We start from the raw sequence: 15,116 nt of genomic DNA on the forward strand, positions 1-15,116 counted from the left end.
ACATTATATATCTTTTTAGTACACATACTCTCAGTTTTTAATTAGAATTAAATTTCTATTAAAGGACAATGAACTAACTATTTTATCATGTTTTATGACATTTTCTTCTAAATGATCAAACATAATTTTGTGATTTCAGTGTTTGGAGCGTTCCGCCTGTAAGACCACACTCAGGGCAAAAAAGCAAAGCTGAACCCTCATATCCCATAATTCCTTTCGGAAAGAATAGCTCCGTTAGCCTCGAACCACGGGATCTCCCGCAGCGAGCCGGTGTTTGATTTAGCCTGGCATTTCTCCCGGAATTGGTCCGTTTTCTGTATTTAATGGGTTTTTATGAGGATAAACAGCCGTGTTAGCCGTGTCTACGTTTTGACGGAGCGCTTGACTGAAGGTGGGTGAGTTCGTTCATGACCGCCAATGCTAGCATGTAGCAGCAGCTAGGCCGGACTTAGCTACCTGAAGCTAGTTTACGAGCTAGTTAGTCTGTCATTTCCATCGACCGGTCCCTTTATTCAGTCCGGTTGTGCTGGTCGCGGTGATGGACTGCTTGAAGGAGCTCCTCCCCACCCCGCTGACCTCCTCTCCTTCTTGCAGGCGGTCTTCAGGATGTCTTACCCGCCTCCGATCAACCGGCCGCAGGTCGGCCTCCCCCAGCTTCCTCCAGGGATCCCCCCGCCGCAGTACGGAGGCTTCGCCCCTCCAGTTCCACCAGGTACCGGACACCGCCGCACACCTGTGACCCCCCGAGAGCCTCTGCGGGGTCTGAAGTCAAAACACCGCGTTGGAATCGGTCCAACACGTGATTTGACGGGAAAATGAATGAAATTCAGTCTCGTTTATAGATTTTTATTCTTAAGAACTTTAAAATCAAACCGTTTTTGTTGAGGTAGCTGTCATAAAAGCTTTTATTTATGCAGGGATTTCAGTTTTGACTAGAGGAGCTTGTGGTTTGTAGACATTCACCCTCCTGTGGGCATCAACCTTAGCCATGTTCACCTGATTACAGGTGAGCATAAACAGGTAAGAATGGAGGCTAATTTAGAAACAATCCATTCAAATGCTGATATTCCTCACAGAAGACTGAACTACAAAACCTTTAGAGGAATTAAAGTAATGTTTTTAGCATGTTCTTGTGACATTCTTCTGATGATGGAGGACATATTCAAATAAAATTAAGCTTAAAATTACATTTTGCATATTGGATCGCTCCAGTATTGTTAGATATTGTTGCACCAACAATGTTAGGTTGGGGGTGTGAGGGGCTGTAAGCTAGCAAGTGAAGTTTGATGACAGGAAGGGTCCCGCCCACAACTTGGAGGGAAATTTCAACTGAACTCTCGGCGCTCTGTAGAACCTAAATCTTAGAAATCGTCCGTTTTTTTATTTAGGCTAAAACAGCATTAAAAGATTTGTTTTATTTTGAAGTTGAAGGCCCTTCTTCGGTTTCTTGTCTGACTTTTTTCTCTATCAAGAAACTTTTCAAAGACGTTTGTTTTTTATTAACTTTGCTGTCTTTGGACGTTTAATTTAGGGGTCAGAGGAGACGCTTTAAAGAGAACATCTAAACAAGCATCGAGGGATGTGGGGGACAGAATCGGATAGATTTCAAAATAAAAATTCCTTCAGAATCGGAACGTAAACAAAACAGAAATAAGGTTTTAAAATTTTTTTGTACACTTAGTCGTTTTACGCTATGGTACAATAAACCTATCGGACAGTTTTTTTTTAATTTTTGGCTAAATCAGTATCATCATAATTAAAAAAATTATTTTATTTTGAAGTTGAAGACTTCTTCGATTTCCTTTCTGGCCTTTTTTTCTCTCTATAAAGTAACTTTCCAGAGACTCGTTTATTTTTTATTAACTTTGCTATCTTTGGGCGTTTAATTTAGAGGTTGGAGGAGGCGCTTTAAAGAGGAGATCCTCTAAAGATGCATCGAGTAAATCAGAGGGATGTGATGGACAGAATCAGAAAGATTTTCAAAGTAAAATGTCCTTCAGAGTCGGATAATAAACAAAACTGAAATAAAGAGTTTTTTTGTGTATGTGTGTGTACACTTGATGCGCTTTTTACGTTATAGTAAAATAAACCTGTCTTTTTTTGGCTAAATCAGTATCATATTTAAAAGATTTATTTTATTTTGAAGTTGAAAACTCTTCAGTTTGCTCTCTTGCTCTTTTCTCCATAAAGAAACGTTCCAAAGACTTGAATAACTTTTTTTATTTTGGCCGTTTAATTTAGGAGTTGGAGAAGGTACTTTAAAGAGGAGAAAGTCTAAACATGAGTAAATCAAGGAGGGAATTGGTGGACAGAATAGAATAGATTTTCAAAATAAAACTTCCTTCAGAATCAGAAAATAAACAAACCGGAAATAATGCAAGTTTTTTTTGTATGTTTGGTCGTTTTTACGTCATAATAAACTTGTCATGTCTCAATCCAAATGGTATCTTCCAATATTGATTTATTTCATTTTGAAACACTTTTTAATGGTATTCGATTGTGGAGTTCTAAATCAATTCATTGATTAATCCTTACACCTCTTGAGTTTAGATCTCTGCCTTCATGAGTTTTTATTCCCATAATTTGAGGTGGAAATCCGTGAAGCCATAAAGGTTTCTCTGAGCGTCCGTCTCCTCTGAAGAGCCTCTTTGTCTTAGAGAAGTGAAGCTCAGAGTTGGGCTGCGATCGTCGCTCCACCCTGTTTGGTTAAGCTTTAAACTCATGACTGTTGGGTTGGAACTGAGAACTTTCTGGGTGAAACAGTCCACTAAGTTTGGATGACAGAAAATCTACACCACCTTTTTTCCTCTCCTGTTTCCAGGTACTCCTATGATCCCCGTTCACATGGGTGTAGTGGCGCCTGCACCCACAGTGAGTCTGAACCGGACTTTCTACTGCATGGCTAATGCTCCTCTGTGTGACCCACCATCACCAGCATCTTTGTGGCAGCCGCAGGCCATAAGTTCATCGCTAAACTTTTGCGTTGGTGTCGCAGGTTCTGGTTCCGACTGCAGTCACCATTACCCAGAAGCCCATAGCTGCAAAGAAGGATCACGGCGTGGGGCGGGGCAAGGACGCGGACGACAGCGCAGGCCCCACCACCACCGTGTTCGTGGGGAACATCTCGGAAAAAGCCTCCGACATGTTGGTCCGGCAGCTGCTGGCTGTGAGTTTGACCCCCCTCATCTGCCTTTAGATGTACTGCGATTCTGATGCTTTTATTTTGAAATGCATGTTTAGGAAAGAAGAGAAGATATTTTCAGCTGAAGATTTAAAGCTAAATATATTTTTTGTTTATCTGTAGACCTGAACAGCTTTAAAGCTTTTATTTTGATAGGATTAAGAAAAATATGAATAAAAAGAAGTTTAAAGCTAAAAAGATCAACATAATTCCAGTAGATTCAGAAGGAGAAAAGCGGCAAGAGCTGCTTTTCTCCTTCAGAATCTGCTGGAATTATGTTGATCTTGTTAACGATCAACTACGGTTTAATTACATTAAAGCGTCAAAGTTTAAAGATAGAAACTGATCAGTGAAATAAAAAGTTTGGAGGCTTCTCGTGACGTAAACGTTCAGCCGTCTTTGGTCAGAAAGTTAACCGTTCTGTTTGTCCGATGCAGAAATGTGGGATTGTTCTCAGCTGGAAGCGAGTCCAGGGGGCTTCTGGGAAACTTCAAGGTAAACAAAAACTCTTTGAGGCTTTTCTTCTGAAAGGATTTTCCTTCCTGGTTCATGACTTTCAGAATAAAACTTATGAGGTCAAATCAGGATTGGTTTAAAGTGAAGATTGAAAATTTGAAGAAAAAAAAAAGGCTTTTTTTTTATTTTTTAAATAATGATAGAAAATAATTGTTTGGGAAAAAAAAGTAAATATAAAATTAAAAATAAATAATAAAATAAAATAAATAAATAATACAATTAAAATAACATTAAAAATTTAAAAAAATGTTAATTTACAATTAAAAAAAGTAAAAGCTTTTAAAGTTGCATTGATTCTGCTGGTGAAACGTTTTTGAGGTCAAATCAGGATCAGCTTAAAGTGAATGAAAAACAAATTTCAATGTAAATTTGAAAGCAATTTTGAACTCAAAAATACATACTAAAAACTTAAAGGAATCATTGAAAATTTCAAAAAAATCATTTTAAAAAATCTGGGGGAAAAATTTAAATTTATAACTTGAATTTAAAAAAAAACTGTTGCCATAAAAAAAATAAACGATTATTTTTTTCTTTCAATTTTTCCCTTTTTTTCATTTTTCCCTTTTTTCAGTTCTGTTTTCAGTTTCAATTCAGAGTTTTTGAGTTTTCGCTGCTGAGCTGATCCTGATTTGACCCCATTAAAAACGTTCCACCAGCAGTAATATTGGAACTTTAAAAGCTTTTTTGTTTTCAATTGTAAATGAAGAAATAAAAATAAATAATTTTTATCATAATAATTGAAAAAAAAGTTAAAAAATTGTATTTATTTTGAAATGGAAGCATAAGATACAGATTTTGAAGCTAAATCTATTTTTTTTTAATTACTCAAAAATGTCCAAAAAGCTGAAGTTTTCTTTAGAAGTGCGTTTTGAGATGCGTTCACGACGACGTTTTGCGTCGTCAGTTTGAGGGAAACTAAAGAGTCGTTGTTAAATGGATGTTAAATCCAGGGAGCTCTTTCAGAACCGTTTGTGCTGCCAAAACACTGCTTTTATGAGCGTCAGTGAAGTAAATTTCAGAGTTAAAGCCGACAAGCTGAGATGTTTCGCTTTCTAGGTTTTTATTTTCTTCATGATGGCTCGTATGAGCTCAGAGAACAGGAAGGAATTCTCCCTCGTGTTGTTTCAGAATAAAAGCCTGGCATCTGTAGCTGTTTGTGACATTAACGTTTTATTTTGTAGTGTCTGAAAGAGAAACAAAAAATAGAAAAAAACAAACACTTTCCTATTTTTCCACAAACTTCTTTCTGTTTGTCATCATGTTCTCTGTACTCGAACACAAACTGAATTTCTTTCTCCTTTCCTGTTCTCAGCCTTTGGTTTCTGCGAGTACAAGGAGCCGGAATCGACGCTCCGAGCGCTCCGGCTTCTGCACGAGCTCCTCTTAGGCGACAAGAAGCTGCTGGTGAAGGTGGACGCGAAGACCAAAGCTCAGCTGGACGAGTGGAAGGCCAAGAGGAGGAGCGCCAACGGGGTACGGGGTCAGAGGTCAACCAAACCGTCTGATTCTGAACGTCTCTCTGATGTTTTTCTGCCTGCTGCATGTGAAGGAGACCGCCGATGGGCCGAAAAAGGACGAAGACGAGGAGGAGGTCCTCGACGAGGAGACTCTGCGGCGCGACCAGGTGGCCAAAGGCGCCATCGAAGTCCTCCTCAAGGAGTACTCGAGCGAGCTGAACGCCCCGTCTCAGGACGCCGACAGTCAGCCGCGCAACAAGAAACGCAAGGAGAAGAAGGAGGAGGTACGATGAGGACGCCAGCGCCGCCGTCCGCCGCTCTGCCTGTCTTCAGAGGCTTAGTGTGTGTTTCTCTTCTCTCTGTCCTTCGGGTAAGGAGGACATCAACGCCATGGAGATGGAGGACGACAAACGAGACCTGATTTCCAGAGAGATCAGCAAATTCCGCGACACGCACAAGGTGAGGCGTGGAACCGGCGACCTAGCAGAGTCACGCTTCTGCTAGTTCCCTGGACGGAAGAAGTTTGGGTTTGAACCGTCAAGTCTAAAAATAGAAGGTTTTGTTGATGTTTTGGGGTTGAGAATGTGAAGTTAGTGTTTCATCTGGAGATGAGCCGCTATGAGCAGGTCACATGACTAAAACGTGGAACTGTGAAGACCAAAAATGGAAGGTTTAGTGGATTTTTTTACTCATGAAGTTAGTGTTGTATTTGAAGTGGCCGTGCAATCGGATACTATTGGCAGGTCACATGAGTAAAGTTTTTCTTTCTGTTGAAACAAAAAAAAAGCTTTTGTGGATTTTTGAAGCTGAGAATGTGAAGTTAGTGTTTTATCTGCAGATGAGCAGGTCACATGACTGAAGTTTGATTTCTTGGAACTGTATAGAATAAAAACAAAAACTTTAGTGGATGGTTTTGGATTTAGAGTGTGAAGTTAGTGCTTTATTTGCAGTTGGACTGTACTCGGATACTAGGAGCAGGTCACATGACTAAAGTTTACCCTTCTGTTAATCTGTAAAAACAGACGCTTTTGTTGATGTTTTTAAGATGAGTGTGAAGTTAGTGTTTTATTTGAAGGGGAGTGCGCTCAGATAATAGGTCACATGACAGAAGTTTGGTTTTCTGTCAATCAGTAAAGAAAAAAATGTTTTGTGGATGTTTTTGGGTTGATAATGTGAAGTCGGTGTATAAAATGCAGACGAGCAGGTCACATGACTAAAGTTTGCCCTTCTGTTAATCTGTAAAAACAGACGCTTTTGTTGATGTTTTTAAGATGAGTGTGAAGTTAGTGTTTTATTTGAAGGGGAGTGCGCTCAGATACTAGGTCACATGACAGAAGTTTGGTTTTCTGTTGAACTGTTAAGACCATCCATGGGAGCTTTTATGGATGTTTTTGGGTTAAGAATGTGAAGTTAGTGCTTTATTTGAAGTTGGAGTGCACTCCATGACCAGGTCACATGACTAAAGTTTTCCTTGGTTAATCCGTAAAGACCAAAAATAGAAAGTTTTATTGATGTTTTTTAATTTAGAGTTTGAAGCTAGTGCTTTATTTGAAGTTGGACTGCACTCAGATTCTAGGACCAGGTCACATGACTAAAGTTTTTCTTTTTGTTAATCTGTAAAGACCAAAAACAGAAGCTCTTGTGAATGTTTTAGTTTCAAGAATGTGAAGTTTTTATCTGCAGATGAGCAGGTCACATGACCTTCTGGTCTTTTTCATGCATTTCCTCCAAACATTTTGAAGTTTTGCATCGCAGCTCGTTCTCTGTTTACATTTATCTGCTGCAGACTCAGGAGTTGATCTTGTTGCTCTGGCAACCACATATTCCATCAACATTTCTGCTCAGGAGTTTCCAGCTGCTGCTCTCCTGCTTGAACCATCAGGGATGAAGATAAAGGCTTCATTAGTCGGGCGTGTTTTCGGGTTTCGCCGCTGTGCCGTTCTCTGTGTGCGTCTTGTTTGATCGGTTCCACAGTGATGGATTCTTGAAATGAGAATGAACTCATGCAGTTACAAGAAAACAGGTCAATAATGCCTAAATGTGGAGTAAACGTCAACAAAGTCAGCTGGTCACATGACCCACTTACAGCTGATGAAGCTGCAGAGACGGCGGGAATCGATGTTCCATCACCTGCACCCCAACATCCAGGAGTTTAGTGGGAATTAAGCCTGGTTTCTGTTGATGCTCTGATGCCCCGCCCACTTCTGCAGCTTCTCTCCTTTGTTTGTGAAATCAGTTCAGCGAAAGTTCATTCTAGATGACCTAAATCTGTTCTCATTAATGTAGCTTTTTATGTTTTTGGATTTTTTTTTTAATTCAGAAAGTTTCAAATTTACAACTCTTTTATTTGTTTTTTTTATATTTTTGGCTCATTCTACACATTTAAACTTTTTATAAAATCACATCTAGATTTAAATTAAATATTTCTTTATCCAAAAATCTCAACTGAGAATCTTTTTTGTGATAACTAAGAACAAAATATGAACTGAGAACGACAAAGTTTTTCATTTTTATGAGAAAAAAAACTGTTTTAATACGTAAATTAAAGAAACTGACTATAGAAAACCAAATAAAACGTGAGTTATCTGCTATTAACTACTCAATATTATGAGTTTTCACGAGGAAAGTTTTTCGTCATGTAATCTCCATATTTTCTTTGCTCTTCCTGCTGGTCATCAGCTCAATACCAACATCCTGCCTCCGGGCTGCAGCGTCGGATCGAATCTCCTGACTGTCTGCATGACTAAACACTAATGTGGAAAACATACGGCGTGCTCTGACTGAAGGTTATTCCCAGCTCTCGTTACGTCACAATAATCTGGGATTGGGACTCCTGCAGAGGTCAAACGGCTCGGCTCCAGAGCAGAAAATCCTCCTATGAAATGTTGCAGAAATTCTCCTGTGTCCCTGTGGACCCCACCCCCCATATGACCCCCACAGCCTAAAGAAACAAACACTACATGATAACCAAACACACTTCTTATTTGCTTTTGTTTCTGCAGAAGCTGGAAGAAGAAAAAGGAAAGAAGGAAAAGGAGCGTCTGGAGCTGGAGAAGGAGAGGAGAGAGCGGGACAAGGAGAGGGAGCGCGAGAGGGAACGCCGCGACCGCGAGAAGGAGAAGGAGCGCGAGAGGGAGCGGGACAAGGAGCGCGAGAGGGAGCGGGAACGGGAGCGCGAGAGGACCAAGGAGCGGGAACGCGAGCGCGACCGGAGCCGGGACGTCAGCGAGGCTCGCAGCCGCTCCAGGTCAGGACGCCGCTGGAGTCCGTCCGGCTTCTCTGGAGCCTCAAAGATGAAACTCACAGATTTATTTTGTTGAGTTTCTGAGACTTCCTGCTCCGCGATCCAACTTAACAAAGTCCAAACTTCTGTGTCAAAGTAAACATTAGAAAACTGTTTATTTTAAAGTCTTTTTATCTTTTTAATGTTCTTCTTAGGGAGAGGACAAGAGAAGAAAGGAAACGCGAGCGCGATGAAGATGAGGAAGACGTGTATGAAAGGCGGAGACTGGAGAGGAGGCTCCGAGACAAAGAAGCTGCTTACCAAGAAGTACGTAACTCCCAGTTTCATCCAGTTTATGACAGCAGCCAGTGGACCGGCACCGGTCCGAGGGACGGTTGGTACTGGGGGGCAAAGACACAAAAAACTCCACAACCTTTATTTTGTACGTTTTCTTTAAAATCTGACTCTTTATTTTGAAAAACGACTGGATTCTCAACCACATCAGACTCCTCTTTGACGCTCGTGTTGTAAATCCATCCACTACTTTCTCAAAGCTGCTGCTCCGAATGTTTAGTTCAAACCCCCAAAACGTACGAACGTATTCGGAAAGTTTCTTTGGGCAGAAAACAACCAGAGAGGAAAGAGAAGAACCTTCCTCTTCAAAATAAAAGACAAGACAAAACAGACAAAAAACAGAAGTCTTTTCTCCAAATAGGGATTTATTGTGACAGTTCTTCCCACAAACCATAATAAGAACTAGAAAAGTTGCATTAACTGCGATAATGCTAGCATGAACGCTGAAGTAGTTGCTGAAACTGCAAAGCTTTTTTGCTGAAACTGTTGACATAATTTACTTTAATTGCTAAAAGGATTTGCTGAAAAAATGCTAAAGCTGTTTGCAAAATGTTAAGTTTGCTAAAAGATTGTAAATTTCATTAAAGAACTATGAAAGAGCGCTGAAGTTGACCTACATTTCTGAAAAAATTGTAATAAAAATGCTTAAAAATGCCCAATCTATGCCAGTTTTCCAAAAATACTTGTTGATTAAATATGAGCTAAACTCTAAATTAGCCAAAAAAGTTAGCTGTGATTTTAGTTTTTACAACGTACAGAAAGGAGCAGAAGAATCACTATAGTCTGAATTATTACTAAACATTCATATAATAAATAAATAATAATAAGTGACTGTCTAATGTTACCAGGATGTTGCTAATAAAGTTGCACAAACGATGGATTCACATTTATTTATTAGTAAATATCCGTTTTAGTGACTATTTTTTGTATTTATCTGTCCCTCCTTAGAAGTCAGAAGCTGCTGATTTTTCTTTTTTTTATTGCACCTTGACAGTTTTAGGTTAATTGAAAATCTAGATCAGAGTTTTAGTGGTTCATACATGAAATCTAGTGTATAAATAAAGTTTAAAGCAGCTGCAGATATTTTACAGAAGAGGAAGATAAACCACAAAAGATAAAGGAAAAAGATGCACAATTCAGTCACTTATGGGACGGTCCATGAAAATATTGTCTGACATTAAATCGATCTGTGTTCAGGAAAGGCTTGGGGACCACTGGTCAATGAGAACTGGACTGAGTGGCCCCTCCCCCCTGGCGTTCCAAACAGGAAGTGGCTCCAAGAAGCCAAACTCCCGCAGACTTCTATAGAGAAACAAACAGCTGTTACCAGTCCTTCTGTTGGTCAGAAGAACCATTCTGGATCTGATACAGTTTTAGCATCTTCTTGATAATTCTGCATTTTTTATGATATTTTTCTGTAGTTCAAGTTATAAACTGACCAATCAGAAGCCTCATTAAAAGTAGGTGGAGCCTGCTGACCTCCACATCCAACATTTGACATAAACTCAGACCCATCATGAAAAATGGCGACTGAATTGACTTGGTTTAGTTACAACTGGAAGTTTTCTGAGGATGACATCACACGCGCTCAGTCCAATTCTCTGATACAGTCAATGGTTTCATCAGAGTTGAAACAATTTAAAACAAATGTTTTTTTTTCTGTAGCGTTTGAAAAACTGGGAGATCCGAGAGAGGAAGAAGGCTCGGGACTACAACAAAGACGCCGAGCGAGAGGAGGAGCGGCGGCGGGAGACGGTAAACACGACGACGCTGTTAAAAAACGTTTCCCGATCGGAGATTTACGGTTTTTGCTTCGCCTCAGATGAAAGAAGCCAAACGGTTGAAGGAGTTCCTGGAGGATTACGACGACGAGAGGGACGACCTGAAGTACTACAGGTGCTCGTCGAGACGCAGCTTTGAGGCGGCGTGCCGCGCCCTCTCGCTAACGCTCCTCCCCTCTGCAGGGGCAGCGCCTTTCAGAAACGACTCCGGGACCGGGAGAAGGAGATCGAGATGGACGAGCGGGACCGGAAGAGGGAGAAGGAGGAGCTGGAGGAGATCCGACAGAGACTGCTGGCCGAGGGGCACCCGGACCCGGACGCCGAGCTGCAGCGGGTGAGTTCCCTCCCGGTTCTGGTTCGGTTCTGGTGGTGGAGCGTCGTAGCAGGAAGTGTTTGTGTTCAGATGGAGGAGGAGGCGGAGCGCCGACGACAGCCCCCCCTCAAGCTGGAGCCCGAGGAGCACGTGACCCAGGAGAAGAGTCGCCGGGATCGGGATCGGGACAGAGATCGGGATCGGGATCGAGACCGGGAACGCGTTCGGGAAAAGGAGCGGGAACGGGAGAAGAGAGCGACGCAGAGACCCATAGAGCCGGCCCCCCCGGTGCCACCCCCCCATTCGGATAACGACGGGGAGAACGGCGAGGAGGACGACTTCCACGACGACGAGGCCTCGCAGGAGGCCAAGCCTCAACCCAAACCCGCCATGCGGCCCATCACCACCGCCCCCTCCGTGTCCTCCGCCAGCGGGAACGCCACCCCCAACTCCCCCAGCAACGAGTCTCCGTGCGGCATCATCATCCCGGGGGAGAACACCCCCGACCTCCAGCCTCTGGACGAGCACCGGCCCAAGATCGGCCTCAGCCTCAAGCTGGGTGAGTCCGGCGCCGTTTCACCGATGGAGGCGGTTCCACTGACCGTCTCGCTCACTGTGGCTCCTCCTTGTTTCCCTTCCCAGGAGCCACGAACAGCCCGGGTCAGCTCAACGCCGGGAAGCGGAAGAAGCTGGCGCCCGTCGACAGCGTCTTCAACAAGTTCGACGACGACGAGGCCGACGAGCAGCCGCGCAAGAGGAAGCTGGTCCCTCTGGACTACGGCGACGACGACAAGAGCCTGGGGCTGGACGGCGCCGAGCTGTCGGCGCCTAAAGGCAGCGTCAACACCGAGGAGAAACGCAAACACATCAAGAGCCTGATCGAGAAGATCCCCACGGCCCGGCCCGAGCTCTTCTCCTACCCGCTGGACTGGGCCATGGTGGACTCGGTAAGAACCGCCGCCCTTTGTTTTCCCTCCATTCCTGAGGAGAAATGACACGCTCGCTCTCCTGCAGTTCCTGATGGACCGCCGCATCCGGCCGTGGATCAACAAGAAGATCATCGAGTACATCGGGGAGGAGGAGCCTACGCTAGTTGATTTTGTCTGTTCTAAGGTCAGAGGTCAAAGTTTTATCGTCTTATTTGTATTAAAAACAAAGTTGAAAGATTCAGATTAAAAGATCAGAACTGAGAACGATTAATGCTCCACTCATTCACACTGTAGTTATGTCACAAACGAAGAAAATGAATCTATTAATCACATAAATAGGTCAATCATAACAGATTCCAACATGAGTCACACTCAGTTTCTCTCTATAACTTAAATTATTCCAAGTAGCATAAAATCTTCTAGATCCACGTCTTAAAATGCTTTGTTCTCTGAGGTTCAGATTATGTTTATTTTAAAATATTCCTGGACTTCCTGAAGGTTTTAGAGACTCACTTACACGTTGCGTCACGGCGCCATCCGTGAACCGCCATTTTTCTGACGGAGAGCGTCTCTTCTGTGGCGTTTTGTCGTGTTGATCAGTTTCCTCCGTTTGAAAAGCAAGAAAAAATAAAGTTCTGCCACAAATCCGAATATGCAGAGAAAATAGATTTTGGATTTTTGTGAGTGAAACTCTTTATTTGTAGCTCAAAAAATGCATTTTGTGCATAACTGTGTATTTACAATTGTGTAAAATGACATAGTTTACACGTGTAAAACTTTAAATCACAACAACTTGAAATCTTTGAAAATTATCCACTAAACCACATTTACTCACAAATCCGATGTGAGACTCTTTCCACATCTCCCAGATTCATCCAGAAATGATGCGTTTAAATGCTGCTGGGTCATCCGAGTTTCCTTATCAGCTGCTTTGATTTTAGATCATGAATATTATCTGGTGAAACTTGACATTTTTTCACTATTTAACCCCAGAACACTTTGGATATAAAACGTTTCACCATCACTTTTGCAGAGTAATTATTACTACAGACGTCCCGATCCGATCAGATTGTTGAAGACTCGATCGATATCGGATCTTGTCCCGTGATCAGTATCGGATATTTCATTTGTTCTTATTATAATCAGCTCTTTATACTTCTAGTTTATTATTCCGGATGAATTCTCCACTAGACGTCATGAACAGATCACAAAATGTTGCCGTAAAACGCAGCAGTTTAAACTGAAGGCCGACAAAAACTATTCAGTCAGGCTAGCTGGATGTTTTGGAGATTCAGACTTCTGGGATCAATAACTCTTTCAAAAACGCTTTAAACTGACAGCTAGTGTCTGTTGGTTTGTCTTAACTGGGGCTGTCACATAAAGTCGTTACTTTATATCATACGGCTGACTCCAGGTAATACAAAATAACAATTAATCGACAATTAAATTAGTTTTCGACTATTTTAATAGTTGTTTAGTCATTGATGAGTCCACTAATCGTGGCAGCCCTAAATGGAATAAATCTTTGAAGTTGAAGGTTCTAAAAAAAATAAATAAATAAAAAATTGGAGCTCACCTAATTATTAGTCATGAGTAAAATCGATTCTTATTTTCCTCTTCAGGTAATGGCGCACAGCACTCCTCAGGGCATCCTTGATGACGTTGCCATGGTGAGTTTTTCCTCTCCTTTGCTTTGAGTCTGGAGCGATTAGTAATGTCTGAACAGACGGCGGACGCGGTCTTCTATTTGGTTTCAGGTTCTGGATGAAGAAGCAGAAGTCTTCATAGTGAAAATGTGGAGGCTGCTGATTTACGAAACAGAAGCGAAGAAGATCGGACTGGTGAAGTGATGACTGCGTCTTCTGGCAGACGGACTCTGAGCTGTCAGCTGGGCGGATTCTGGTCCAACAGACTGTAAACATGCGCTTCAACACGCCTCCATTCCATCAGCCGGAGCTGCTGCCGTGTGCGTCTCTGAACGTTCGTGTGGAAGCCTGAGCCGTGGATCGCAGCACACACTCGCTGCATGGTAAACGATGGGTTGTTCTTCTTCCTCTCTGTTCATTTTTCACTCGGTCTCTTCTCTGATTCATTGGAAACATTCTGCTTTGAGTTACTGGTGTTTTGTGGAGGCACTGCTCTGATGTCTGAACCAATAAAATGCCTTTTTCTAAAAAAAATGACACTTTTCTCTGATATTTGTCTGATTTTCTGTTTGTTGTTTTTGTCTTCTACTCTTTTCTTCTGTGTGTAGAAATGTGTTTCTGACTCCGTCTTCAACCTTGAGACATATTTAAGATGCTAAAAGTCAATTCTTTTAAATGAACTATCTGATCCTGTTTTATCTGCTCAATAACTCCTGCAAAAGTGTATAAAAATTATGTCCATTTCAGCTTCAGTGGGAAACTAAACTGAGATGTAAAATTCTCCATTTCCTTTATTTTACTTTAACTTTATTAATTGCAACTGAAAATCCTGAGATGACAAAGTTTTCACTTCAGTCGAAGGATGAACTGCCTGCAATGTTAAATTTACTGAGCAAAACCAGAAACTTTATTAGTTTTTCTGTTGAATTTATAAAACATATATATAAAATAACAAGCCTGGAAGACTTGAAACAGGAGTTTCTATTAATACTTTATGAAATGATTCACTTCTTTTTACTCTACTGTCTGGAAGTTTGGAAAAAAAATATTTGAATACACAAAATTATAAAAACACATTGAAAAATTAGCAATTCAATGAGTTAAAATACAATTTTATTAAATTAAATGTTTTAATGTAACATTTATTTTAAAGACCATGAAAAATAATATTGTTTTAATGTTGCAGAAAAATGCATTTAAATGTATTTGCATATATATATATATATATATATTTTTTTTTTAATCACTGGACATTTTCATTGATGCAGTCATGAAATTTTATTTATTTATTTTTCTTGTTGAATTAGAACCATTAACTAAATTTTCCAGAGCCCATAAGAACCTAAAGAAGTCTATTCCAAAATGTCACAATATTTATTATTTATAAATGTTTAGAATATTTTAATATTAATTGCCATATTTGCTTATTCTGTAACAGAAACATTTCATGATTTTTTTTTCTTAATACAATATTAAGTTTTAGAATATTTTTTTCAATTTGTTACTGGAAGAAAGCAACAACTTTAGACTTCATTTAAGAAGAATCGTTTTCTAAAGGAATTATACAAGACAAAATGATTCAATTAATAATTTTAATCACTTCTGCTTGGAAAACAAATTCACAAATTGTTTTTTATTTCTATGTTTAAAATATTGAAAAATCGAGTTTCTCTTAAAAAACAACCAAAGAAAAAGCTTAAACCCACAAAAAAAATG

General features: G+C 40.8%; 1 protein-coding gene across 3 annotated transcripts; it reads left to right on the forward strand.

The window, feature by feature from the left end:
* Nucleotides 1-198: 198 nt before the first annotated feature.
* On the forward strand, nucleotides 199-13,937 carry rbm25a (RNA binding motif protein 25a). 3 transcript variants are annotated; one of them, XM_036209930.1, is made up of 18 exons: nucleotides 199-391; nucleotides 554-712; nucleotides 2,822-2,871; nucleotides 2,996-3,166; nucleotides 3,619-3,676; nucleotides 5,010-5,170; nucleotides 5,247-5,438; nucleotides 5,530-5,613; nucleotides 8,157-8,401; nucleotides 8,593-8,704; nucleotides 10,397-10,486; nucleotides 10,554-10,627; nucleotides 10,696-10,846; nucleotides 10,916-11,384; nucleotides 11,468-11,772; nucleotides 11,840-11,938; nucleotides 13,377-13,424; nucleotides 13,512-13,937. In XM_036209930.1, the coding sequence occupies exons 1-18, from the start codon at nucleotides 334-336 to the stop codon at nucleotides 13,602-13,604; spliced, it is 2,619 nt and encodes an 872-aa protein (XP_036065823.1). In that variant the 5' UTR covers nucleotides 199-333; the 3' UTR covers nucleotides 13,605-13,937. The 3 variants fall into 3 exon arrangements, with proteins under 3 accessions (XP_036065823.1, XP_036065824.1, XP_024123060.1); XM_036209931.1 differs by having other exon boundaries at nucleotides 5,533-5,613; XM_024267292.2 differs by having other exon boundaries at nucleotides 209-391; nucleotides 595-712.
* The last annotated feature ends 1,179 nt before the right edge of the window (nucleotides 13,938-15,116 follow it).

This window comes from Oryzias melastigma, linkage group LG22 (assembly GCF_002922805.2).
Source record: "Oryzias melastigma strain HK-1 linkage group LG22, ASM292280v2, whole genome shotgun sequence".
NCBI classification, from domain to species: domain Eukaryota; kingdom Metazoa; phylum Chordata; class Actinopteri; order Beloniformes; family Adrianichthyidae; genus Oryzias; species Oryzias melastigma.

Excerpts from the sequence above, each read along its gene's own strand:
- rbm25a (XM_036209930.1), top strand. The coding sequence starts at position 334 with ATGAGGATAAACAGCCGTGTTAGCCGTGTCTACGTTTTGACGGAGCGC. Across the intron at positions 5,171-5,246 it reads AGAGGAGGAGCGCCAACGGG|GAGACCGCCGATGGGCCGAA; the intron begins GTACGGGGTCAG and ends CTGCATGTGAAG. Across the intron at positions 10,487-10,553 it reads AGGAGCGGCGGCGGGAGACG|ATGAAAGAAGCCAAACGGTT; the intron begins GTAAACACGACG and ends GCTTCGCCTCAG.